Source organism: Trachurus japonicus, chromosome 6, assembly GCF_045865225.1.
Source record: "Trachurus japonicus isolate A0001 chromosome 6, Traja_1.0".
In the NCBI taxonomy this organism is placed as follows: domain Eukaryota; kingdom Metazoa; phylum Chordata; class Actinopteri; order Carangiformes; family Carangidae; genus Trachurus; species Trachurus japonicus.
Window position 1 is genome coordinate 34,629,552 of NC_140912.1, and position 25,603 is coordinate 34,655,154.

Genomic DNA, 25,603 nt, shown 5'->3' on the forward strand with positions numbered 1-25,603 from the left:
GCAGAGCTGAAGAGAACAGGATGTTGTTGTCTCCTCCTCTCAGGTCCAGTTCTCTCAGGTGGGAGGGGTTGGACTTCAGAGCTGAGACCAGAGAAGAACAGCTGATGTCTGACAAACCGCAGTTCACCAATCTGAATAAAGAATAAAAGAAGAAGATGAAATGAAGACACACACACACACACACACACACACACACACACACACACACACACACTCTCACACACACACACACACACACACACACACACACACACACACACACACACACACACACACACACACACACACACACACACACACACACACACACACACAGCTGCAGTGATCAGATCATTGATTATTGATCAGACTGAGTGAAATGAGCTGAAAGTGAAGAGTCATTGTCAGTGTGAGAGAAGAACAAGTGGAAACATGAGACAACAACTATTTCAAACGTCCTTCATTCATGACATTGTGGTGGAAAATTGCTATGATAGGGGTTCTCCTTGAAATAAGTGGTAACATAGTCTTTGAAGTAGTTGTAGTAAGACCATGTAGCAATCCTGTTAACTCTATTAGTGGAGAATTTGTGTATTGACCATAATAAACCTGGGGACAGAGGAAGGACACTAGGATGACCCACATACAACCTTGTTTACTAATTGCTCTAGGTTGTAAATTCCTATAGGGAAACCAACAACGGGGGTAGACATTTGTTGAGTAACACATCTGTTTGATTGTTTTATTGTCTGAGAAAGCTAGAAGTGTTGTAGTAATGTCTAACCAGAGTCATAAAGTGGGGTATAAGAAGGGATTGCAACCTCTGTTCTTGGGGCACTACTCTGAACTGCTACTGCCATGTAGTTCTGTGTTCTGTTCCCTTCTCCCCTTCTCTGTGGAGAATGGAGAATAAACTTGGGGGCATGCTACCTCTCCTGTCTTGTTCTTTGACTCGCCACCGGCAGAACCAATATTTCCACGACAACATCAAAGTCAATGATTCAAGTTCTGAGTGAAGATCAATCAGGTTCAGTTGTGGATCAAAGATCTAAGATCTACAACAGTAACAGTCAGTGAACTGACCTCAGAGTCTCCAGTCTACAGTCTGGACTCTCCAGAAAACCACTCAGATGCTTCACTCCTGAACCCTGCAGGTTGTTGTTGGTCAGGTCCAGGTGTCTCAGGTGGGAGGGGTTGGACTTCAGAGCTGAGACCAGAGAAGAACAGCTGATCTCTGACAACCAGCAGCCCTCCAATCTGAATAAAGAATAAAAGCAGTGAGTTGAGGACAAAGCTCCTTGTTGACAGCGTTCAGTGTCTCATCATCTGTTCAGAGCTGAAGAAGCTTCAGAAAGAACAAGTTTAGAAAATCAAAGTCCAACAGCTGAAGCAACAGGAAGCAGGTTAAACAGTCACATAGAGAGAAAACAGCTCATTAATATTCATGAGAAGCTGCTGCTGCTTCAACACAGACGCAGTGACTCCGCCTCTTCACCTGTCAGCTCCACCTGTGGCTCCATCCAGACAAACTCATGTTGTGCAGCCACATTGATCAGAGATTTACTGACCATGCTCAAGACAACACACATGTAAGGCTGAACTCTGTTACCATGACAACTAACGTGTAGAAACACATGTTGAATGAAGCTCAGAGACAGAAAAACCTGAATCACACCTGCTTATTATGGGATGTTGGCTTTGAATGTTTCACTATAAACATCACAGAGCCTCAGGAAAGAGGTGGAGCCTATTGATTATAGATCAGTTATTGTCTGATACATCACATGTGTTTCTGTAGTGGAGGTGAAACATGAAGAGAAACAGAGACTGGACTAAAAACCAGTGAGGTGCAGTCAGGGCTTTGATTTATTCACTTCATCTAAAGTTGGATTCTTTTGGACTTTCAGATAACTTTACTACAAGTTCAATGTGTCAGAATGTGGTGATTTTCATGGTCTAATAAAAGCCAGTAAACAGAGCTAGCTTCTGTCCAGGCAGCAGCTGCACAAACCACTCAGCCATGTGTAGTATTACAGAGCAAAGGCCCAGAGCTGCTCTGCCTCTTCTGTCAGTACGGTGTGTATGTGGCTGTTTGCACATGTGCAGTAAGTTCCCACAGAGAGTTCACATGGAGGTGAAGAGGCACAACGCTACGCTGCCTCTTAACTTAACTGCACCATGTCTGAGCTGCACTTGTGTTCACGTTGCCTTGGTGAATGGTCAACACACAGACGTGTCCCCTGGCTTTTTAGCCTCCAGCAGTTTAGCAGCTAATTCAACTGCAGTGATGCTCCACTGGAGAGGTGAACACCTTAATGAGCTTCATCTGAAGAACAACAGCAGCTTTTATCTGACGGGAGACCAACGCCTGAGCTACGGTGGCTAACAGTTAGCAAGTTTTAACCTACTCTCTCTCTGACACTTAGACACACACACACACACACACACACACACACACACACACACACACACATACACACACACACACACACACACACACACACACACATACACACACACACACCCACACACACACACACACACACACACACACACACACACACACAGCTGCAGTGATCAGATCATTGATTATTGATCAGACTGAGTGAAATGAGCTGAAAGTGAAGAGTCACTGTCAGTGTGAGAGAAGAACAAGTGGAAACATGAGACAACAACTATTTCAAACGTCCTTCATTCATGACATCAAAGTCAATGATTCAAGTTCTGAGTGAAGATCAATCAGGTTCAGTTGTGGATCAAAGATCTAAGATCTACAACAGTAACAGTCAGTGAACTGACCTCAGAGTCTCCAGTCTACAGTCTGGACTCTCCAGAAAACCACTCAGATGCTTCACTCCTGAATCATGAAGGTTGTTGGAGTTCAGGTCCAGTTCTCTCAGGTGGGAGGGGTTGGACTTCAGAGCTGAGACCAGAGAAGAACAGCTGATCTCTGACAAACTGCAGCGCTCCAATCTGAATAAAGAATAAAAGCAGTGAGTTGAGGACAAAGCTCCTTGTTGACAGCGTTCAGTGTCTCATCATCTGTTCAGAGCTGAAGAAGCTTCAGAAAGAACAAGTTTAGAAAATCAAAGTCCAACAGCTGAAGCAACAGGAAGCAGGTTAAACAGTCACATAGAGAGAAAACAGCTCATTAATATTCATGAGAAGCTGCTGCTGCTTCAACACAGACGCAGTGACTCCGCCTCTTCACCTGTCAGCTCCACCTGTGGCTCCATCCAGACAAACTCATGTTGTGCAGCCACATTGATCAGAGATTTACTGACCATGCTCAAGACAACACACATGTGAGGCTGAACTCTGTTACCATGACAACTAACGTGTAGAAACACATGCTGAATGAAGCTCAGAGACAGAAAAACCTGAAACCTGCTTATTATGGGATATTGGCTTTGAATGTTTCACTGTAAACATCACAGAGCCTCAGGAAAGAGGTGGAGCCAGCAGCTATTGATTATAGATCAGTTATTGTCTGATACATCACATGTGTTTCTGTAGTGGAGGTGAAACATGAAGAGAAACAGAGACTGGACTAAAAACCAGTGAGGTGCAGTCAGGGCTTTGATTTATTCACTTCATCTAAAGTTGGATTCTTTTGGACTTTCAGATAACTTTACTACAAGTTCAATGTGTCAGAATGTGGTGATTTTCATGGTCTAATAAAAGCCAGTAAACAGAGCTAGCTTCTGTCCAGGCAGCAGCTGCACAAACCACTCAGCCATGTGTAGTATTACAGAGCAAAGGCCCAGAGCTGCTCTGCCTCTTCTGTCAGTACGGTGTGTATGTGGCTGTTTGCACATGTGCAGTAAGTTCCCACAGAGAGTTCACATGGAGGTGAAGAGGCACAACGCTACGCTGCCTCTTAACTTAACTGCACCGTGTCTGAACTGCACTTCTGTTCACGTTGCCTTGGTGAATGGTCAACACACAGACGTGTCCCCTGGCTTTTTAGCGTCCAGCAGTTTAGCAGCTAATTCAACTGCAGTGATGCTCCACTGGAGAGGTGAACACCTTAAACCTCCTGTAATCCAGAGTCCCCCATATGGGTGACTTGAAGACATGCATAACAATAACAGAGCCCCCACTGCACTGATTATGAAAGAATATGGTCATATTATACGTCAAATTAAACAGCAGAAGCTGGGCTACAACGTGTAAAAACCATGTTTATATGACCCAAACACAGCCCAAACACTACTCAAACAAACAACTAGACATCAAACTTCATAAAGCACCTCTGTGTGGACCCAGTCGCCACATTTCTGGCTCGTATACTACTGTACATAAAGCAAAACACATCAGCGACCTCTCATCTGAACGTGAACATCGGGGCGTCCCCCAGCAACAGCAGCTAGCAGCAGCAGCTAGCAGCAGCAGCTAGCAGCAGCAGCTAGCAGCAGCACGGCAGAGGGAGAAGACAACAACCAGCAAAGTCGAGCAAAAACAGACACTGCGTGGCCAAAACATGGTCGTACATTTGCTCTTACCTTTGCTGTTTTGCCGTGAAAAGGTTGTGTTATGGGTAAATCCACAATATTTCCAGTTGAACTCTGCCTAGTGTGTACATCTGAACTAGCCGGGCCGAAACCCGACGGCGCTAGGACCCTACCATGGATGTAGGACCCTACACGGAAGCCTGGTGCGCGCGCATACAACCCCACGTTGGCCTGCACGTGGATCTGCTGATCTGACTGGTTCATGGCTGTCACATGGCTGCCAGTGCGGCCAATCACATCGACCTGGGTCTAGCGTCATTCCTCTCTCTCTATTGGTTAAAATGAGCCGCCCCCCACTCGAATCGACCACTGCGCTGCAGAGATAGAGGCTGAAAGCCAAACCCACCCAGAAGCTGCTCTGAGAGTGCAGCAGTACGCAGAGAGACTGAATCCACTATTTTAGTTATTTCCAATCGGTTCCAGTAGATTTATTTTCAGTTAGTTCATCCAAATTGTGTGAAAATAAAGATTAAACAATAGTTTATAGTAGCAGGTGGTTCCAAGCTGTGCCAAAAATGGACATTTTGGAAAGTTCGCCTGGATATTTTGTAGTAAAATCTCAATCATTTTGTCCTGCTTCAATTAATCAGAATCAAACCACTGCAGAGACAATGTTCACATGTTGTACAATGATTTTATAGAGAGTTTGAGCTTCATCAGCATTATTCTAAAGGGCACTCATCAAAAATATGATTTTTTTTTTAGGCGAATATTAATTTTATTAATTTTTTTCTGTGTGTCATCTTCATTTACTCTTCACCAGTAACAGATATACTGAAATTTACACATTTCAGCAATTCCTCATTTTTTTCCCTTTACTATGACACCAAAAGTATTCAAATAGACCTTGTGGTTGCAGAGATATACTCATTTTATTATGGATATGCAATTTTCGAGAAAAGGCCTAAAAAATAGGCTGGATTTTGAGCTTTCACCTGAAGAACAACAGCAGCTTTTATCTGACGGGAGACCAACGCCTGAGCTACGGTGGCTAACAGTTAGCAAGTTTTAACCTGCTCTCTCTCTGACACTTAGACACTTTTACACACACACACACACACACACACACACACACACACACACACACACACACACACACACACACACACACACACACACACACACACACACACAGCTGCAGTGATCAGATCATTGATTATTTATCAGACTGAGTGAAATGAGCTGAAAGTGAAGAGTCATTGTCAGTGTGAGAGAAGAACAAGTGGAAACATGAGACAACAACTATTTCAAACGTCCTTCATTCATGACATCAAAGTCAATGATTCAAGTTCTGAGTGAAGATCAATCAGGTTCAGTTGTGGATCAAAGATCTAAGATCTACAACAGTAACAGTCAGTGAACTGACCTCAGAGTCTCCAGTCTACAGTCTGGACTCTCCAGAAAACCACTCAGATGCTTCACTCCTGAATCATGAAGGTAGTTGTGGTTCAGGTCCAGGTGTCTCAGGTGGGAGGGGTTGGACTTCAGAGCTGAGACCAGAGAAGAACAGCTGATCTCTGACAAACTGCAGCTCTTCAATCTGAATAAAGAATAAAAGCAGTGAGTTGAGGACAAAGCTCCTTGTTGACAGCGTTCAGTGTCTCATCATCTGTTCAGAGCTGAAGAAGCTTCAGAAAGAACAAGTTTAGAAAATCAAAGTCCAACAGCTGAAGCAACAGGAAGCAGGTTAAACAGTCACATAGAGAGAAAACAGCTCATTAATATTCATGAGAAGCTGCTGCTGCTTCAACACAGACGCAGTGACTCCGCCTCTTCACCTGTCAGCTCCACCTGTGGCTCCATCCAGACAAACTCATGTTGTGCAGCCACATTGATCAGAGATTTACTGACCATGCTCAAGACAACAAACATGTGAGGCTGAACTCTGTTACCATGACAACTAACGTGTAGAAACACATGTTGAATGAAGCTCAGAGACAGAAAAACCTGAATCACACCTGCTTATTATGGGATGTTGGCTTTGAATGTTTCACTATAAACATCACAGAGCCTCAGGAAAGAGGTGGAGCCAGCAGCTATTGATTATAGATCAGTTATTGTCTGATACATCACATGTGTTTCTGTAGTGGAGGTGAAACATGAAGAGAAACAGAGACTGGACTAAAAACCAGTGAGGTGCAGTCAGGGCTTTGATTTATTCACTTCATCTAAAGTTGGATTCTTTTGGACTTTCAGATAACTTTACTACAAGTTCAATGTGTCAGAATGTGGTGATTTTCATGGTCTAATAAAAGCCAGTAAACAGAGCTAGCTTCTGTCCAGGCAGCAGCTGCACAAACCACTCAGCCATGTGTAGTATTACAGAGCAAAGGCCCAGAGCTGCTCTGCCTCTTCTGTCAGTACGGTGTGTATGTGGCTGTTTGCACATGTGCAGTAAGTTCCCACAGAGAGTTCACATGGAGGTGAAGAGGCACAACGCTACGCTGCCTCTTAACTTAACTGCTCCGTGTCTGAGCTGCACTTCTGTTCACGTTGCCTTGGTGAATGGTCAACACACAGACGTGTCCCCTGGCTTTTTAGCCTCCAGCAGTTTAGCAGCTAATTCAACTGCAGTGATGCTCCACTGGAGAGGTGAACACCTTAATGAGCTTCATCTGAAGAACAACAGCAGCTTTTATCTGACGGGAGACCAACGCCTGAGCTACGGTGGCTAACAGTTAGCAAGTTTTAACCTACTCTCTCTCTGACTCTCTTAGATACACACACACACACACAGCCCAGGTTGTGCGTCTTCTCTGTTGTAAACCTTGTAATAACAGCTTGTTGTGTACAGTTAACATCCTTGTTGCTCAGGTCACTGAAGTCAAGCCAGCCCACACGTTGTTTTAAGGTGCGCGCATATACGGCACATTACGGCAAGAGCGAGAAAGTGCCCGTAAAATGAAAGCAACGCCCCCGAAACGTCTGATGTTGCATTTCAAAATAAGAGCCGGCCTTTCAAAATAAAAGCCTTTAACACTGCATTTGTGCACATTTACAGTATTATTTTAAGAAAAACTGCTAGTTATTACTGTACCATTCCACTTCAGACTGATTGTACTCGACCTGAAGATGATACCCAGAAAAAAACAGACCAACCTGATGTGGAATTTCAGAATAAAAGCCCTTTGAACTTGCATATTTTTGTGTACATTTACAGTATCATTAAAAAAAAACTGCTAGTTATTACTGTACCATTCCACTTCAGACTGATAGTACTCGACCTGAAGATGACACCCAGAAAAAATCAGACCAATCTGATGTGGAATTTCAGAATAAAAGCCCTCTGAACTTTAATATTTTGAAATATTTTGTGTACATTTACAGTATAATTTAAAAAAAATGCTAGTTATTACTGTACCATTCCACTTCAGACTGATAGTACTCGACCTGAAGATGATACCCAGAAAAAATCTGACCAACCTGAAGTGGAATTTCAGAATAAAAGCCCTCTGAACTTTGATATTTTGTTGTACATTTACAGTATAATTAAAAAAAAACTGCTAGTTATTACTGTACCATTCCACTTCAGACTGATAGTACTCGACCTGAAGATGACACCCAGAAAAAATCAGACCAATCTGAAGTGGAATTTCAGAATAAAAGCTCTCTGAACTTGCATATTTTCAAGTATTTTGTGTACATTTACAGAATCATTTTTTTTTTTTAAAAACTGCTAGTTATTACTGTACCATTCCACTTCAGACTGATAGTACTCGACCTGAAGATGACATCCAGAAAAAATCAGACCAATCTGATGTGGAATTTCAGAATAAAAGCCCTCTGAACTTGCATATTTTGAAGTATTTTGTGTACATTTACAGTATCATTTTTTTAAAAACTGCAAGTTATTACTGTACCATTCAACTTCAGACTGATAGTACTCGACCTCAGGATGACACCCAGAAAAAATCAGACCAATCTGATGTGGAATTTCAGAATAAAAGCCCTCTGAACTTTGATATTTTGAAGTATTTTGTGTACATTTACAGTATCATTAAAAGAAAACTGCTAGGTATTACTGTACCATTCCACTTCAGACTGATAGTACTCGACCTCAGGATGACACCCAGAAAAAATCAGACCAATCTGATGTGGAATTTCAGAATAAAAGCCCTCTGAACTTGCATATTTTTAAGTATTTTGTGTACATTTCCAGAATCATTTTTTTAAAAAAAACTGCTAGGTATTACTGTACCATTCCACTTCAGACTGATAGTACACGACCTGAAGATGACACCCAGAAAAAATCAGACCAATCTGATGTGGAATTTCAGAATAAAAGCCCTCTAAACTTTAATATTTTGAAATATTTTGTGTACACTTACAGTATAAATTCTTAAAAACTGCTAGTTATTACTGTACCATTCAACTTCAGACTTATAGTACACGACCTGAAGATGATACCCAGAAAAAATCAGAGCAATCTGATGTGGAATTTCAGAATAAAAGCCCTCTGAACTTTAATATTTTGAAATATTTTGTGTACATTTACAGTATAATTAAAAAAAAAATGCTAGTTATTACTGTACCATTCCACTTCAGACTGATAGTACTCGACCTGAAGATGATACCCAGAAATAATCAGACCAATCTGATGTGGAATTTCAGAATAAAAGCCCTCTAAACTTTAATATTTTGAAATATTTTGTGTACACTTACAGTATAAATTCTTAAAAACTGCTAGTTATTACTGTACCATTCCACTTCAGACTGATAGTACTCGACCTCAGAGTCCTGCACGGGTCCAATTTTGGAAACCCGCGCCCGCCCGACCCGTTGGTTTTTAAGCCCGTGTCCCGACCCATCACCCGTGATTATTTCTGAATACAACCCGGATCCGACCCGCCCGTCAATATTAAGACCCGTTGCCCGACCCGCTGCCCGTTACATCGCCGTCTTCACCGGCGATAACGGGGGTACAGCCGTACTCTTTAGAAAAAAGAAAAAAGAAAAGAAAAGAGAGAGAGGGGGGGGGGCGTACTCTTTCGCAGCTATTTCCGGAACGGAGAATGATAGCGACGTAATTCTTTTTTTAATGAAAGCAGGACACTTCAGCCTTTACATTGATCCCATCGGTGTGTTTGTAGCTTACCCAGAAGCCGAGCAGTCAAGCCATGACAGGCTAAACTCCAGGGAAAGCTGTGAGCGGTCACACGAGCGGCCAAAGATCGTTTATTTACATCAAGATGCTGCTCTGTTGTTGCCGTGTGTGAAAAAAAAAAAAGATTTGCTACGCTGGTTCATGCAGCTGCGCGTGAGTTTTTCTCTGTAGACCTACACACATTCACCCGCGTACCCACCCGCGTTCATTTGAGTTCCGCCCGTGCCCGACCCGTGAATTTTCACAAGACAGCTTATCCACCCGTTGAACACCGTTTTTGCGGGGTACCCGCCGGATACCCGCGGGGATCCGACCCGATGCAGGACTCTGCTCGACCTGAAGATGACATCCAGAAAGAATCAGACCAATCTGATGTGGAATTTCAGAATAAAAGCCCTCTGAACTTTGATATTTTGGTGTACATTTACAGTATAATTAAAAAAAACTGCTAGTTATTACTGTACCATTCCACTTCAGACTGATAGTACTCTACCTGAAGATGACATACAGAAAGAATCAGACCAATCTGATGTGGAATTTCAGAATAAAAGCCCTCTGAACTTGCATATTTTTAAGTATTTTGTGTACATTTACAGTATCTTTTCTTTAAAACTGCTAGTTATTACTGTACCATTCCACTTCAGACTGATAGTACACGACCTGAAGATGATACCCAGAAAAAATCAGACCAATCTGATGTTGAATTTCAGAATAAAAGCCCTCTGAACTTTGATATTTTTGTGTACATTTACAGTACCATTTAAAAAAAAAAAAAAAAAAAAAATGCTAGTTATTACTGTACCATTCAACTTCAGATTGATAGTACTCGACCTCAGGATGGCATCCAGAAAAAAATCAGGGCGATCTGATGTGGAATTTAAATGATAGTGTAAATGTACACAAATCACTTAAAAATATTAAAGTTCAGAGGGCTTTTATTCTGAAATTCCACATCAGATTGGTCTGATTTTTTCTGGGTATCATCTTCAGGTCGAGTACTATCAGTCTGAAGTGGAATGGTACAGTAATAACTAGTAGTTTTTTAAAAAATTATACTGTAAATGTACACAAAATACTTCAAAATATGCAAGTTCAGAGGGCTTTTATTCTGAAATTCCACATCAGATTGGTCTGATTTTTTTTGGGTATCATCTTCAGGTCGAGTACTATCAGTCTGAAGTGGAATGGTACAGTAATAACTAGCAGGTTTTTTTAATTAATGCAGTGTTCAAGGCTTTTATTTTGAAAGGCCGGCTTTTATTTTGAAATGCCACATCAGACGTTTCGGGGTCATTGCTTTTTTCATTTCACGGGCACTTTCTCGCTCTTGCCGTAATGTGCCGTATATGCGCGCACCTTAAAACAACGTGTGGGCTGGCTTGACTTCAGTCTCAGGTTTGAGTGTGGATTGTGTTAAAGGTTTGTTGTGTGATGTGAGCGGTGCTCCAACATGTGATCCTGTTATTGATCCGAGTTGTGTGTTAATAACAGCTGATGTCAGGACGGCATGGATTGTGGGGAAAAGGTGTTGCACATGTTTAAGACTTGGATCTGTGTGAACCATTGTGCATGAATGTGTTTGTTGTGAGGTTGTTGTGTGATGAGCTGTCTGAGGTGCCGACCCCCCACACCCCTGGTCTTGGTCTGTGAGCGCCTGCCTACCCTGTCCTACAGCCTCAGTGTGGATCAGTAGAATATCAGCCTCATGTCTGCAGCTCAGTATCAACACAACTTTCACATCACATTCATCTGAGCACAGAAATAAAACAGAGTCTGACCTCAGAGTCTCCAGTCTACAGTCTGGACTCTCCAGAAAACCACTCAGACCCTTCACTCCTGAATCCTGCAGCTCGTTGTTGGTCAGGTCCAGTTCTCTCAGGTGGGAGGGGTTGGACTTCAGAGCTGAGCCCAGAGAAGAACAGCTGATCTCTGACAAACTGCAGGTCCTCAATCTGAATAAAGAATAAAAGAAGAAGATGAAATGATTGATGATTGATCAGATGTGTCCTGATCAATGATCAGTGTGTAAATGAGTAGAGGGACTTTGTCCTTGTGTTGTTGTGGATCATCATCATGTGGCCTTCTACACACATCATCCACATGTCAGCACAGATTCATCAGCTGCTGCTGACCTCAGATCAGTCTGTCAATATACAATCAATATCTGATCAATACCTGTTGGACTAAACACTGACTACAACTCTCTGATTCAGGACTGAACTGGATCAAAGACACACACACACACACACACACACAGAGGATGATAAACTGTGTGTGTGGTTAGTAGTTGCATGACTTCAGATTTTTTAAAGTCGACTCTAATGTTAAGAAAGTCGAGTCGACGTCGACTAGTCGCTGATGACGTCGTTCATATATATATATTTTTTTTTTTAAGTAGATATTTTTTGGCGTTTTTGCCTTCATTTGATAGACAGTGATATAGACAGGAAAGGGGGAGGCAGAGAGAGGGGGAATGACATGCAGGAAGGAAAAGTCTGCCCGACGCGGGATTCGAACCGGGGACGCCTGCATTGAGGACTGTAGCCTCTACATGGGGCGGCCGCCTTAACCACTGCGCCACGCACCGCCCCAACGTTGTTCTAAAATCACAGGAGGAGGGAAACGCTTTGCAACAATCTGTATCCACTGACTGGTTGATAGAAATCAGTACAGAACAGCAGGTAAATAAACAACCAGTTGTAAATCAGTTTTTTTGTAACATACACTCCTATTGATACTTATCAGTAGGTGACGTCACGGTGCGTTCCACCTGGCCGCCGCCATGCTGGGTACCGAACACTGAGTTAACCTCTATTCAGCTCAGTGCAGCCACGTCCTCTCTGACCAGAAGACTGCTGTCTGATGTAGTTTGGATATGGATATTTCTCATTCTGATGGCCTTGCCTTGAAAGCACACACCATTTCTGCTGAGACGAGCTTTGACAGCGCGGTGCGCCGCTCTCTCTCCCGTTAAAAATTAATCTAGCTCACCCAGCGGACCTCCTCGTCTCTCTCTCTCTCTCTCTCTCTCTCTTTCTCTCTCTGTCTCTCCTCCAAATACACGAAAAGCCAAATCAAATCAGAAATGCGTAGCCCACTTCTTTTTAACTCACAGACATTTATTTTCATAAAGTAATAAAATATCTGGACATTTTGCCACCGTTAACATTGAGACAAAAGGCTGCAGGAATGGAAGAAGAATTCGGCAAATCATCTTATCACGCAAAAAGTCACAACAAACAGGTTTTGCACAATGGTTTGCACAGATAAGTCTTAAAATATGTGCAACACCTTCTCATCACAATACGCCATCTACACAGTTACGTTATCACAAACCGTTAACAATTAATCCACACTCAAACCGAAGCAACAATAGTTTTAACTGTACTCAGCAAGCTGTTATTACAAGGTTTACAACAGATATGACAGACAACCTGGGCCGTGTGTGTGCGTGTATAAGAAAGGGGGGAGGGAGGGAGGGGGTTAGCTGTTAGCTACCGTAGCTCAGGCGTCGGTCTCCCGTCAGGTAAAGCTGCCGTTTATTCCTCAAATGAAGCTCATGTTGAGCGCCTCTCCGGTACAGTTATCCATCACTGCTGTTGAATTAGCCGCTAAACTGCTGGACGCTAAAACCGAGGGGGCGTCTGTGTGTTTACAATTCACGAAAGCAACGTGAACGTACGTGCCGCTCACACTCAGTAGAGTGAGGCAGCCTCCTTTGGCGTACATGTCTCCCAAGCTGTTTAATGACGGTAAAAAATGAAACAGAAAGTAAATATCCTGCATAGTTTCTCTTTTCTGTGCTGCGCTGATCAGAGCGGCGTCCCTACCTAGTGTATTTTACTTAGCAACGACCTGTTAAACAGGAATAACAGACTGTTAAATGCAAAATCAAGATGTAAATAAATATCAGAAATATCAATAAATTATCGGAATACGACATTCAATAGAGCCATGTAATAAAAAAAGGTTTATCCACTATTTTTGTGAGATTTGATGTCACAGCCATGGATGTATTAGGTCACAGCCCATAGACTGCCTTTGGAAGTCGGTACCCAAGATGGCGCTGTGACCGGCTGCGAACGCTGTGTGACGTCACGTGATATCTGGAGCTACTGTGTGTTAGGGAGGAAAACGACACAAGCAAAGGTCTGTAAGCCAATCACCATCACATGTAGCGAACCACAGCCAGACAATGGTGAAGCTTGATGTTTTCAAGAAGCCTTTATTTATGTTCAGCCGTCATCCTTATTTGAACATAATTCTCCTTTTCCTTTCACTCATATCCGTTCTTCTTTCAACACCGTAGAGCTAAAGGACAGATAAATGAAATAAAATGAGCTCTTATGAAGTAAATAAAATAACCTTTGTGAATGATTTTCACCAAAATATGCCTTATGACAATATATATGAACCTTAATCAACATTTTACATGAGATAATGACAATAAAACGTTTGCCATAGACACATAACAGATTCAAAGACTATTGTTAGCTCAACATCACCACCATGAGGCCAAACATATGCACACTACACAGAGGCTAACATTAGCATCGCTATTAGCGTATGACAATTAGCATTTTCCCCACACATAGCCGGACATAAAACATGTTGTTTACACAATACCTTGTTCCCAATTCCAGCTGGGTGCTTAACCATTTTATGTAGAACCCTTTAGGAGCAGAATTATCATGCCTCACTGCACAGTTTGCCGTCTGCTTTGAGAAACGTAAAGAAAACAACGATACGGGAGCTTGTTACTTCCGGCGCCGGATCGCCAAAATAAAAGCACAGGAAGTGAATCTCTTTTTACCAGAAAGTCGTTTTTAGAGTTACTTACATCACAGTCCTGCTCAGTCACAGTTTTTGTTTTTGATTCTGGTTGATTGGTTGTTATTGTTTGTTGTTGTGCGCGACATAGAGCTGCCTATACGAGCAGAGTTTTTTTTTTTTTTGCGCTACATTCACAACTTTCTTTTCATCAACGACCTGTGGAACACTTGCGTGCCGATCCGTGGAGAGCGATCAAGGATCAACACTGATCTGTTTCCAGTGCTCGTGCCCAAAAGGCAAAGGTAGAAGCTGTACACAACCTAGAAAGTCAAAGCGTTGTTTTGATGGGCTTGTGTGTTGTTTTTGTTGTCTTTTTGTTTTGTTTTGTTTTTTCTCTGTCTTATGAATATGTCTGCTATGTACTGTTGATAATAATAATAATTATTATTAATCTAATGTTACCCCCGGGAAAAGGGTGGGGTCAAGGGGAATGGATAAATGGAATTGGAATGAAATAAAACAAAATTAAAAATTGATTAAAAAAAAAAAAACACTGATCTGTTGCACCACTACTCCCTCCCTCATGATCATCCACATCCTCAACTAGAATAAAAATGAATAACCAAGTTTATCAAGGCCGTGCATCAGCAACAGAAGACAATTTAAATCAATTAGGGTGACGGATTAGTTTCATTCAGCCACTCAGCTGTTGTTTCAAGCAGTTAGCAAGTTTTAACCTACTGACACTTAGACACTTTTACACACACACACACACACACACACACACACACACACACACACACACACACACACACACACACACACACACACACACACACACACACACACACACACACACACACACACACACACACACACAGCCCAGGTTGTGTGTCTTCTCTGTTGTAATAACAGCTTGTTGTGTACAGTTAACATCCTTGTTGCTCAGGTCTGAGTGTGGATTGTGTTAAAGGTTTGTTGTGTGATGTGAGCGGTGCTCCAACATGTGATCCTGTTATTGATCTGAGTTGTGTGTTAATAACAGCTGATGTCAGGACGGCATGGATTGTGGGGAAAAGGTGTTGCACATGTTTAAGACTTGGATCTGTGTAAACCATTGTGCATGAATGTGTTTGTTGTGAGGTTGTTGTGTGATGAGCTGTCTGAGGTGCCGACCCCCCACAGCCCTGGTCTTGGTCTGTGAGCGCCTGCCTACCCTGTCCTACAGCCTCAGTGTGGATCAGTAGAATATCAGCCTCATGTCCGCAGCTCAGTATCAACACAACTTTCACATCACATTCATCTGAGCACAGAAATAAAACAGAGTCTGACCTCAGAGTCTCCAGTCTACAGTCTGGACTCTCCAGAAAACCACTCAGACCCTTCACTCCTGAATCCTGCAGCCTGTTTCCACTCAGGTCCAGGTGTCTCAGGTGGGAGGGGTTGGACTTCAGAGCTGAGCCCAGAGAAGAACAGCTGATCTTTGACAAACTGCAGCTCTTCAATCTGAATAAAGAATAAAATAAGAAGATGAAATGATTGATGATTGATCAGATGTGTCCTGATCAATGATCAGTGTGTAAATGAGTAGAGGGACTTTGTCCTTGTGTTGTTGTGGATCATCATCATGTGGCCTTCTACACACATCATCCACACGTCAGCACAGATTCATCAGCTGCTGCTGACCTCAGATCAGTCTGTCAATATACAATCAATATCTGATCAATACCTGTTGGACTAAACACTGACTACAACTCTCTGATTCAGGACTGAACTGGATCAAAGACACACACAGACACACAGACACACAGACACACACACACAGAGGATGATAAACTGTGTGTGTGGTTAGTAGTTGCATGACTTCAGATTTTTCGACTCTATAATGTTATGAAAGTTGAGTCGACGTCGTTCATATCTTTTTTTGTTTTTAAGTATATATTTTTTGGCGTTTTTGCCTTTATTTGATAGACAGTGATATAGACAGGAAAGAGGGAGGCAGAGAGAGGGGGAATGACATGTAGGAAGGAAAGGTCTGCCCGACGCGGGATTCGAACCAGGGACGCCTGCGTTGAGGACTGTAGCCTCTACATGGGGCGGCCGCCTTAACCACTGCGCCACGCACCGCCCCAACATTGTTCATATTTTTCCTGTCATAACTAAAATCATAGGAGGAGGGAAACGCTTTGCAACAATCTGTATCCACTGACTGGTTGATAGAAATCAGTACAGAACAGCAGGTAAATAAACAACCAGTTGTAAATCAGTTTTTTTGTAACATACACTCATATAGAAGTGAAAAGAAAATACTGGAGCTACTGTGTGTTAGGGAGGAAAACGACACAAGCAAAGGTCTGTAAGCCAATCACCATCACATGTAGCGAACCACAGCCAGACAATGGTGAAGCTTGATGTTTTCAAGAAGCCTTTATTTATGTTCAGCCGTCATCCTTATTTGAACATAATTCTCCTTTTCCTTTCACTCATATCCGTTCTTCACCGTAAGAGCTAAAGAACAGATAAGGGACTGTTCGTTATTTATCATCAGTGCCACCGGAGGGATTCACAGGACTTTTTTTTTTTTTTTACATGACCCCCCTGTCGGAGTCAGTAAATTTTAACATGACCCTGCATTAAGCCTTATCAAAAGATACATGACCCCCCCCCCCCAGTCATCGACACGCGACATCGCATCACGTAGCTCGTGACACTACATTATTTCATTTTGACAACTATGTGCAACACCTTCTCATCACAATGCCATTTATCAGCTGTTATTAAAACCCAACTCATCAATAACAGAATCGCGATTGTGGACCAGCTCACATTACACAACAAGCCATTAACAATTAATCCACACTCAAACCGAAGCAACAATAATGTGAACTGCACTCAACAACAACGTATTATTACAAGGTTTACGACAGATATGACAGACAACTGTGTGTGTGTGTGTGTGTGTGTGTGTGTGTGTGTGTGTGTGTGTGTGTGTGTAAGAAAGAGAGGGAAAGAGAGAGAGAGAAGTAGATAAAACCAGCTAACTGTTAGCTACCGTAGCTCAGGCGTCGGTCTCCCGTCAGGTAAAAGCTGCCGTTTATTCCTCAAATGTAGTTCATGAAGTTGAGCCTCTCCGGTACAGTTATCCATCACTGCAGTTGAATTAGCCGCTAAACTGCTGGACGCTAAAACCGAGGGGGGGGGGCGTCTGTTTGTTTACAATTCACAAAAGCAACGTGAACGTACGTGCTGCTCAGACTATGTAGAGTTACGCAATGAGGCAGGCAGGCAGCGTAGCCTCTGTACGGTACTGAAGTTAAACTCACTCACCCATAAAAGACGTGCTAAGCCGTGGGCAGAACCCTTATTGAGTTCTTGGCGAAGCGGTTAGCATCGTCGCCTGCGGTGCGGGAGACCCGGGTTCGAAACCAACTCAGGGCAGATCAGGTCAACATAAAATAACGTTGTGATTCGGGGGCCGTTGCTCTCATTGTCATCAGTGCTTGCAGCTTTGAAATGTCCCGTTTTTGTTTTGTTTTTGTTTTCTGCGGGCATTGCAGTGTCCTCCAGACAAAATGTTGAATGACCCCCCCTCACTGACCTTTTTTTTTTAGTGGACCCACCCCTCAACAAAGAATATTATGACATGACCCCCCCCCATTTTCCTCCGGTGGCCCATTCCATAAATAACGAACGGTCCCTAAATGAAATAAAATGAGCTCTTATGAAGTAAATAAAATAACCTTTGTGAATGATTTTCACCAAAATATGCCTTATGACAATATATATGAACCTTAATCAACATTTTACATGAGATAATGACAATAAAACGTTTGCCATAGACACATAAACAGATTCAAAGACTATTGTTAGCTCAACATCACCACCATGAGGCCAAACATATGCACACTACACAGAGGCTAACATTAGCATCGCTATTAGCGTATGACAATTAGCATTTTCCCCCACATTAAATCGAACATATCACACATAGCCGGACATAAAACATGTTGTTTACACAATACCTTGTTCCCAATTCCAGCTGGGTGCTTAATCATTTTATGTAGAACCCTTTAGGAGCAGGATTATCATGCCTCACTGCACAGTTTGCCGTCTGCTTTGAGAAACGTAAAGAAGACAACGATACGGGAGCTTGTTACTTCCGGCGCCGGATCGCCAAAATAAAAGCACAGGAAGTGAATCTCTTTTTACCAGAAAGTCGTTTTTAGAGTTACTTACATCACAGTCCTGCTCAGTCACAGTTTTTGTTTTTGATTCTGGTTGATTGGTTGTTATTGTTTGTTGTTGTGCGCGACATAGAGCTGTACGGAAGCCCTAAAGGGCCAAGTCCGTATACATTTTTTTATTATCGTTTTCTCGTGATAACGACTTATTATTTCGTTATCTCGAGATAACAAAGTCTGTTTTCTCGTGATAACGAATTAATTTATTTCGTTATCTCGAGATAACAAAGACCGTTTTCTCGTGATAATGAAATAATCATAGAATGTGTGGTTGACATGGTTGCCAAGCAACATGTTTCCCCGGTGCAATCGCTTCTGCTTACGGGGAAGTAGCAGCTGGTTAGCCGCTGTATGTTCGTAGCAGGGGGCTACTACGTATTAACTGACTCGCCGCTCTGTGTGTGTGTGTCGCGGTGATAATTTAACCGTGAAAAGTAGGCTACAACACACACAACATAACGTTACAGCCGCAGTGTTGTGAGTGAATCATGTCGGGACAACCAGGCTTCATGAATCCGTTTCACAGACCCCGGTGCTTGGGGGTCCATGGCACTGGTCCGACCTCCCATTAGTTCGACCTCCCATTAGTCCGACCTCCCATTGGTCCGACAATCGGAGTAATGAGAGTTCGAACTAATGGGAGGTCCTCATTAGATCGAACTGGACTAGTTATTAGTCAAACTCTCCATTCTTACCGTTCACTATGCATTTATATCATTATTCATATAGGCTCCACCTGTCAATAAGACACAAGTGGAAGAAGAGGTGCAGTTTATTGTGTTTCACCAACGAGGAGCTGTCATTACGCACGACTTTTACGCACTGCTGCGCGCTCATTAGTGTCCGTAATTAAACCTTGACACTCATATCAAATCAAACTTACATTACAGACAGGTGGATTGGGTTCTCTGTCTCTCTCTCCCACTCCGAACAGACAGACGGACGCAATCAGAAAGGAAACAGAGGCTGCGCATTGATCCTTTTTTCCTTTCTGGGATCAAACAGATCATGTGCATAATTAACTGCAAAACAAGCACTTCATATTAATAACATATAACGCTCATTATGCTTCCAGCCTGTCTAGCCTCTACCTGCTGTTTTTACTAAACTTAACCAACTCCTTTCTTCATTGCCTGAACCTAACCAAAGCGAAATTTACTTTTTTTTTCTCTCTCTCTCTCAGTCTGCTGCCAGCAGCAGCAGCGGCTGCAGCAGGCTCGCGCCCGTGAAGTGAGCTCAAGCCGGCCAGGTTCAGCCGTGCTCGAGCGGAGGGGGGGAGAGAAAAAAAAGTGTATTTCTTTTACTCTGTACTCTGGGAGGGGGGGCTTTGATTATCAGTTTACACATCTAGATCAGCATTTATGATGGTTGTGCGCGATCTGACATGATCTGGCTCTCTGACTGAATATGGTGATATTCTGGGCCGCGCGTGTATGTGTGTGATGTGCGTAGAGAGAGAGAGAGAGAGAGAGAGAGAGAGAGAGAGAGAGAGAGAGAGAGAGAGAGAGAAAGCTGCATGCTCCTATCAATGGGAGAGCTTGTCACAAAGTAGCGATGACAGTTCGAACTAACGGGACCACCCACTGGTTCGACCTCTTATTGGTCTGACTTGTGGTTGATTTTATCGGAGTAACGGGAGGTCGAACCAATGGGAGGTCGGACCAATGGGCAGTTCCCGTGCTGGGGCCGCCGCCGCCGCCGCTGCTCTAGTGGCGGCCGGGCACCGGGGTCTGTGAAGCGGATTCATGAAGCCGCTCCACAGACCCCGGTGCCAGGCCGTAGGTGGCTCACACACCCGGGGAAGGACATCCTGGCAGTTAAGAGGAGAAACTTTCTGCTTCTTGTTGTTGTTAAGTTTAGGAGCAGCGCAGCGGCTCGCGGCTGCAGCTCTGTTCACTTCATACACTGAGAATGGAGTCAGTGTATGAAGTGAACAGAGCTGCAGCCGCGAGCCGCTGCGCTGCTCCTAAACTAGAAGCAGAAAGTTTCTCCTCTTAACTATGCTGCCAGTATGGCCTTCCCTGGGTGTGTGAGCCCGGCCGCCCCCGCCGCCGCTGCAAGGCGAAGCTCACTGATCGCCTTACCCCAGCGGCGGCGGCTGCCGGGCTCACACACCCTCACTGCCAGTATGGCCTTCCCTGGGTGTGTGAGCCACCTGTGTTGAGTGTTGTGAGTGAATCATGTCGGGACTCGGGACAACCAGGCTCCATGAATCCGCTTCACAGACCCCGGTGCTTGGCCGCCGCCGCCGCTGCTCTAGTGGCGGCCGGGCACCGGGGTTAAGAGGAGCGGGTTCATGAAGCCTGGTTGTCCCGACATGATTCACTCACAACACTGCGGCTGTAACGTTATGTTGTGTGTGTTGTAGCCGAAAAGTAGGTTACAACACACACAACATAGCATTACAGCCGCAGTGTTGTGAGTCATGTCGGGACTCGGGACAACCAGGCTTCATGAATCCGCTTCACAGACCCCGGTGCCCGGCCGCCACTAGAGCAGCGGCGGCGGCGGCCTGGAAGCCTGGTTGTCCCGACATGATTCACTCACAACACTGCGGCTGTAACGTTATGTTGTGTGTGTTGTAGCCTACTTTTCACGGTTAAATTATCACCGCGACACACACACAGAGCGGCGAGTCAGTTAATACGTAGTAGCCCCCTGCTACGAACATACAGCGGCTAACCAGCTGCTACTTCCCCGTAAGCAGAAGCGATTGCACCGGGGAAACATGTTGCTTGGCAACCATGTCAACCACACATTCTATGATTATTTCATTATCACGAGAAAACGGTCTTTGTTATCTCGAGATAACGAAATAAATTAATTCGTTATCACGAGAAAACAGACTTTGTTATCTCGAGATAACGAAATAATAAGTCGTTATCACGAGAAAACGATAATAAAAAAATTTATACGGACTTGGCCCTTTAGGGCTTCCGTAGAGCTGCCTATACGAGCAGAGTTTTTTTTTTTGCGCTACCTTCACAACTTTCTTTTCATCAACGACCTGTGGAACACTTGCGTGCCGATCCGTGGAGAGCGATCAAGGATCAACACTGATCTGTTTCCAGTGCTCGTTCCCAAAAGGCAAAGGTAGAAGCGTTGTTTTGATGGGCTTGTGTGTTGTTTTTGTTGTCTTTTTGTTTTGTTTTGTTTTTTCTCTGTCTTATGAATATGTCTGCTATGTACTGTTGATAATAATAATAATTATTATTAATCTAATGTTACCCCCGGGAAAAGGGTGGGGTCAAGGGGAATGGATAAATGGAATTGGAATGAAATAAAACAAAATTAAAAATTGATAAAAAAAAAAAAAACACTGATCTGTTGCACCACTACTCCCTCCCTCATGATCATCCACATCCTCAACTAGAATAAAGATGAATAACCAAGTTTATCAAGGCCGTGCATCAGCAACAGAAGACAATTTAAATCAATTAGGGTGACGGATTAGTTTCATTCAGCCACTCAGCTGTTGTTTCAAGCAGTTAGCAAGTTTTAACCTACTGACACTTAGACACTTTTACACACACACACACACACACACACACACACACACACAGCCCAGGTTGTGTGTCTTCTCTGTTGTAAACCTTGTAATAACAGCTTGTTGCGTACAGTTAACATCCTTGTTGCTCAGGTCTGAGTGTGGATTGTGTTAAAGGTTTGTTGTGTGATGTGAGCGGTGCTCCAACATGTGATCCTGTTATTGATCTGAGTTGTGTGTTAATAACAGCTGATGTCAGGACGGCATGGATTGTGGGGAAAAGGTGTTGCACATGTTTAAGACTTGGATCTGTGTAAACCATTGTGCATCATGTGTTTGTTGTGAGGTTGTTGTGTGATGAGCTGTCTGAGGTGCCGACCCCCCACAGCCCTGGTCTTGGTCTGTGAGCGCCTGCCTACCCTGTCCTACAGCCTCAGTGTGGATCAGTAGAATATCAGCCTCATGTCTGCAGCTCAGTATCAACACAACTTTCACATCACATTCATCTGAGCACAGAAATAAAACAGAGTCTGACCTCAGAGTCTCCAGTCTACAGTCTGGACTCTCCAGAAAACCACTCAGACCCTTCACTCCTGAACCCTGCAGGTTGTTGTAGCTCAGGTTCAGTTCTCTCAGGTGGGAGGGGTTGGACTTCAGAGCTGAGCCCAGAGAAGAACAGCTGATCTCTGACAAACTGCAGTCCTCCAATCTGAATAAAGAATAAAAGAAGAAGATGAAATGATTGATGATTGATCAGATGTGTCCTGATCAATGATCAGTGTGTAAATGAGTAGAGGGACTTTGTCCTTGTGTTGTTGTGGATCATCATCATGTGGCCTTCTACACACATCATCCACATGTCAGCACAGATTCATCAGCTGCTGCTGACCTCAGATCAGCCTGTCAATATACAATCAATATCTGATCAATACCTGTTGGTCCGTTTGAAAAAAAATATATGAGATTTTCTTCTTCTGATACTATAATCCAGTAGAACTTTTTTATTGCCTACCTGGAAAAAAATATTTAAGTAACACATTATTTAACCTTTAAATAATGTTGAGGGTCCAATGTGACAGATTTTTACATTTAGGAACAGTAAAAACACCCTAAACATTTTTACTCTGACTTTAAGTTGAACTTGTTCTTGACCAACACAACAGATAGCTCCATGTTGCCCCTGTGTGATGTTCAGGGACAGGTCCAGACAGTCTGAAGACAGAGAGCTCTGACGTTTAAGTCCTATAATAATGAGATGAGATGAGATACACGTTGTGACGTTTTTTTTTTAGTACAACTTTTATTTTTAGTGCTAGGGGTGCCAGTCAGGCGTCTGAGTCCTGACATTAAGTCTGTGTCAGACTTGAATTCTAACCCCCAGAAAGGATACACACTTAATCAATACCCAATAATTTCGGATAAGCATGTAACCTCCATTTAAAACATCTTTAAACACTGTACCCAGCACAAGAACAAGAAAAAACAGGACACAACCAAAGCTTATTTTGTTTTCTTTTCCAAAAAAATGTATTTAAATGGTACATAAACAATAAACAAAGTTCTTTTAATTACTGTTTGTCTCAGTTCAATCTACAAAAAATCCGATCTTCAGCAAAAACAGAAAATATCAGGGAAAACCCAAGACAGTCATAAAAAAAGGAAAAAGCCAAAACAAAAGTAATCCAACAAAAATCGATCGGTAATTACTCACGCACACCAGAGGGGGGAGTTGTCAACGTGCACCAGTCAGTCGTCAGTCAGTCAGTCAACAGTCATCTCCAGCGGGACCAAACGGGAGGAGATCACGGATCGTCACAGGAACGGAAGCGGCCGAACGAGGCGAACAAACAGGATTAACTACCACTCTTTTACTTTTCCTCCTGCACTAGGCTACCATACTGATACTAGTATTGGTATCGGTACAACACTAGTTACATTTAGTGCATATAGTTAATTAGGGCCGCGGGCAATCGCACCGGGCACTGGTCCCAACAGCTATGAAATAGCTGCAGGGACCAGTGCCCGGGCTGTTATTGTGTGGATTTTTTCTTATTAGTGTGACTGCTGAAGCAGTCACACTATTGTTCTTCTGTTTGGCCATTTTCTTCCGCCTTTTTACGGTCTTCTTCTAGTCCTTCATACTTTGTGCTATTTCAACAATTCATATATCAAAACGTGCAGCTTTTTTTGAACTTTATCGGCATTACTTTTCTCTTTTTAACTCTTTATACTTTTTAAAATATTTAACTTTTTCTGATTTTTTTCAGCTTTATAATGTGTGTGTGTTGCGTCTAACGAGCAGAGCTAGAGTGGTGTCAGAGTGGAGAGAGGCAAAAAAACATTCTAGAGTTTTTCTGGCTAAACTGTCAGCATGGCCACAAATTAAACTCTAGACAAATTATTTTCTCCAGTTTTGTAGCCACACTTGTCTTCTGGCTAAAATTCTGGTCAAAAATGCAAAGAGACTTAGATAATAATTTAAAATATTTTTTAAATGCAGCCAGGGAGCTCTCTGCTCTCATACAGCTCAATGCATTTTTTTCACAGCAGCAGGAGAAGGAGCTCAACTTTGTAACTTGCTGTTAAGTGCTTTTTAAATCATTTTAATTCACCAAAAAATAGTCACAGGTCACAAAAAAGTCCTCTCCTTACTTGGTGTGGCTAATATATACTCATTTCTCCTTATTTTAAGCATCATTGAAAAATCTCACATTCATGAAAGTCTCAACCTCTCTTATTCACAACTCTGTTTGTAGTCCAGTTGGTAAGGTGTCCGCTTGCCAACCCCAAGGTCACTAGTTCAAATCCAGACTGAGCAATCTTGTTATGTTATGTTGAATTCTGCTCCCCTCCATCACCCTCAATTGGTTACAGGTGGTCGTTAAGAGACGCATTAATTGCTAGTGCCACCATTTGCAGCACATCATCAAATTACAATGGCAACATGCTTAAGTCTGTGCTCTCTGTGGCGAAGTGGCAGAGTTAAGGTTTCCTGATCATGAGGTCATGGGTTCGATTCCTGCCTCATTCATGTTGTACTTTCTGCTAGAGACTTCATTCAAATTCTGATTTGTAGACAAACTTCTAATGGCTCTTTTATGATGCTTTTATAAAGACCCACTCCCGTGAAAATCGTGTTTTTTGAGCTTTTCACATGTTCCTGTGGCATTTTTCTTGTGTTAGAGCACATATCAGCAGAAAAGGAAGTGCAAAATTGCATTTCTGAGTTTTTCTGCCTTCAAACTGCTGTGAACCAATGGCAGACTCAAACTGGCAGTTTCAGGGAGACTGGAGCTGATGTGTCACAGCTCCAGGGGAGGGCACTAGTGCTACAAGCTGCCGCCCCGTTCTTCATCTGGCTCAGAGGTGAAAGGCTTGGCAGCTCAGTGTAGCTGTCAAGGTATAATAGGTATAGCTCACCTGATAGAGCAGCTATCACAGTGAGCAAGGACTATGCTCCAGTCTGTGATCGAATCCCAGTGTAGAGTTTTACACTAAATGCGCT

At 43.1% G+C, this 25,603-nt stretch overlaps 2 protein-coding genes across 2 annotated transcripts in view; both read right to left on the reverse strand.

Moving 5' to 3' along the window:
- LOC146986534 (uncharacterized) overlaps window positions 1-25,603 on the reverse strand; it is a 1,046,957-nt gene that overhangs the window by 765,072 nt on the left and 256,282 nt on the right. The window lies entirely within an intron of this gene.
- The window catches only part of LOC146986553 (NACHT, LRR and PYD domains-containing protein 3-like), a 51,567-nt gene continuing 28,677 nt past the window's right edge, over window positions 2,714-25,603 (reverse strand). The window contains exons 5-8 of the mRNA XM_085780283.1: window positions 22,634-22,807; window positions 15,703-15,876; window positions 11,376-11,549; window positions 2,714-2,952 (exon numbers count right to left, since the gene is read on the reverse strand). Of these exons, the coding sequence (XP_085636409.1) occupies window positions 2,766-2,952; window positions 11,376-11,549; window positions 15,703-15,876; window positions 22,634-22,807 (709 nt within the window). The 3' untranslated portion in view covers window positions 2,714-2,765. The remainder of the gene's footprint in view (window positions 2,953-11,375; window positions 11,550-15,702; window positions 15,877-22,633; window positions 22,808-25,603) is intronic.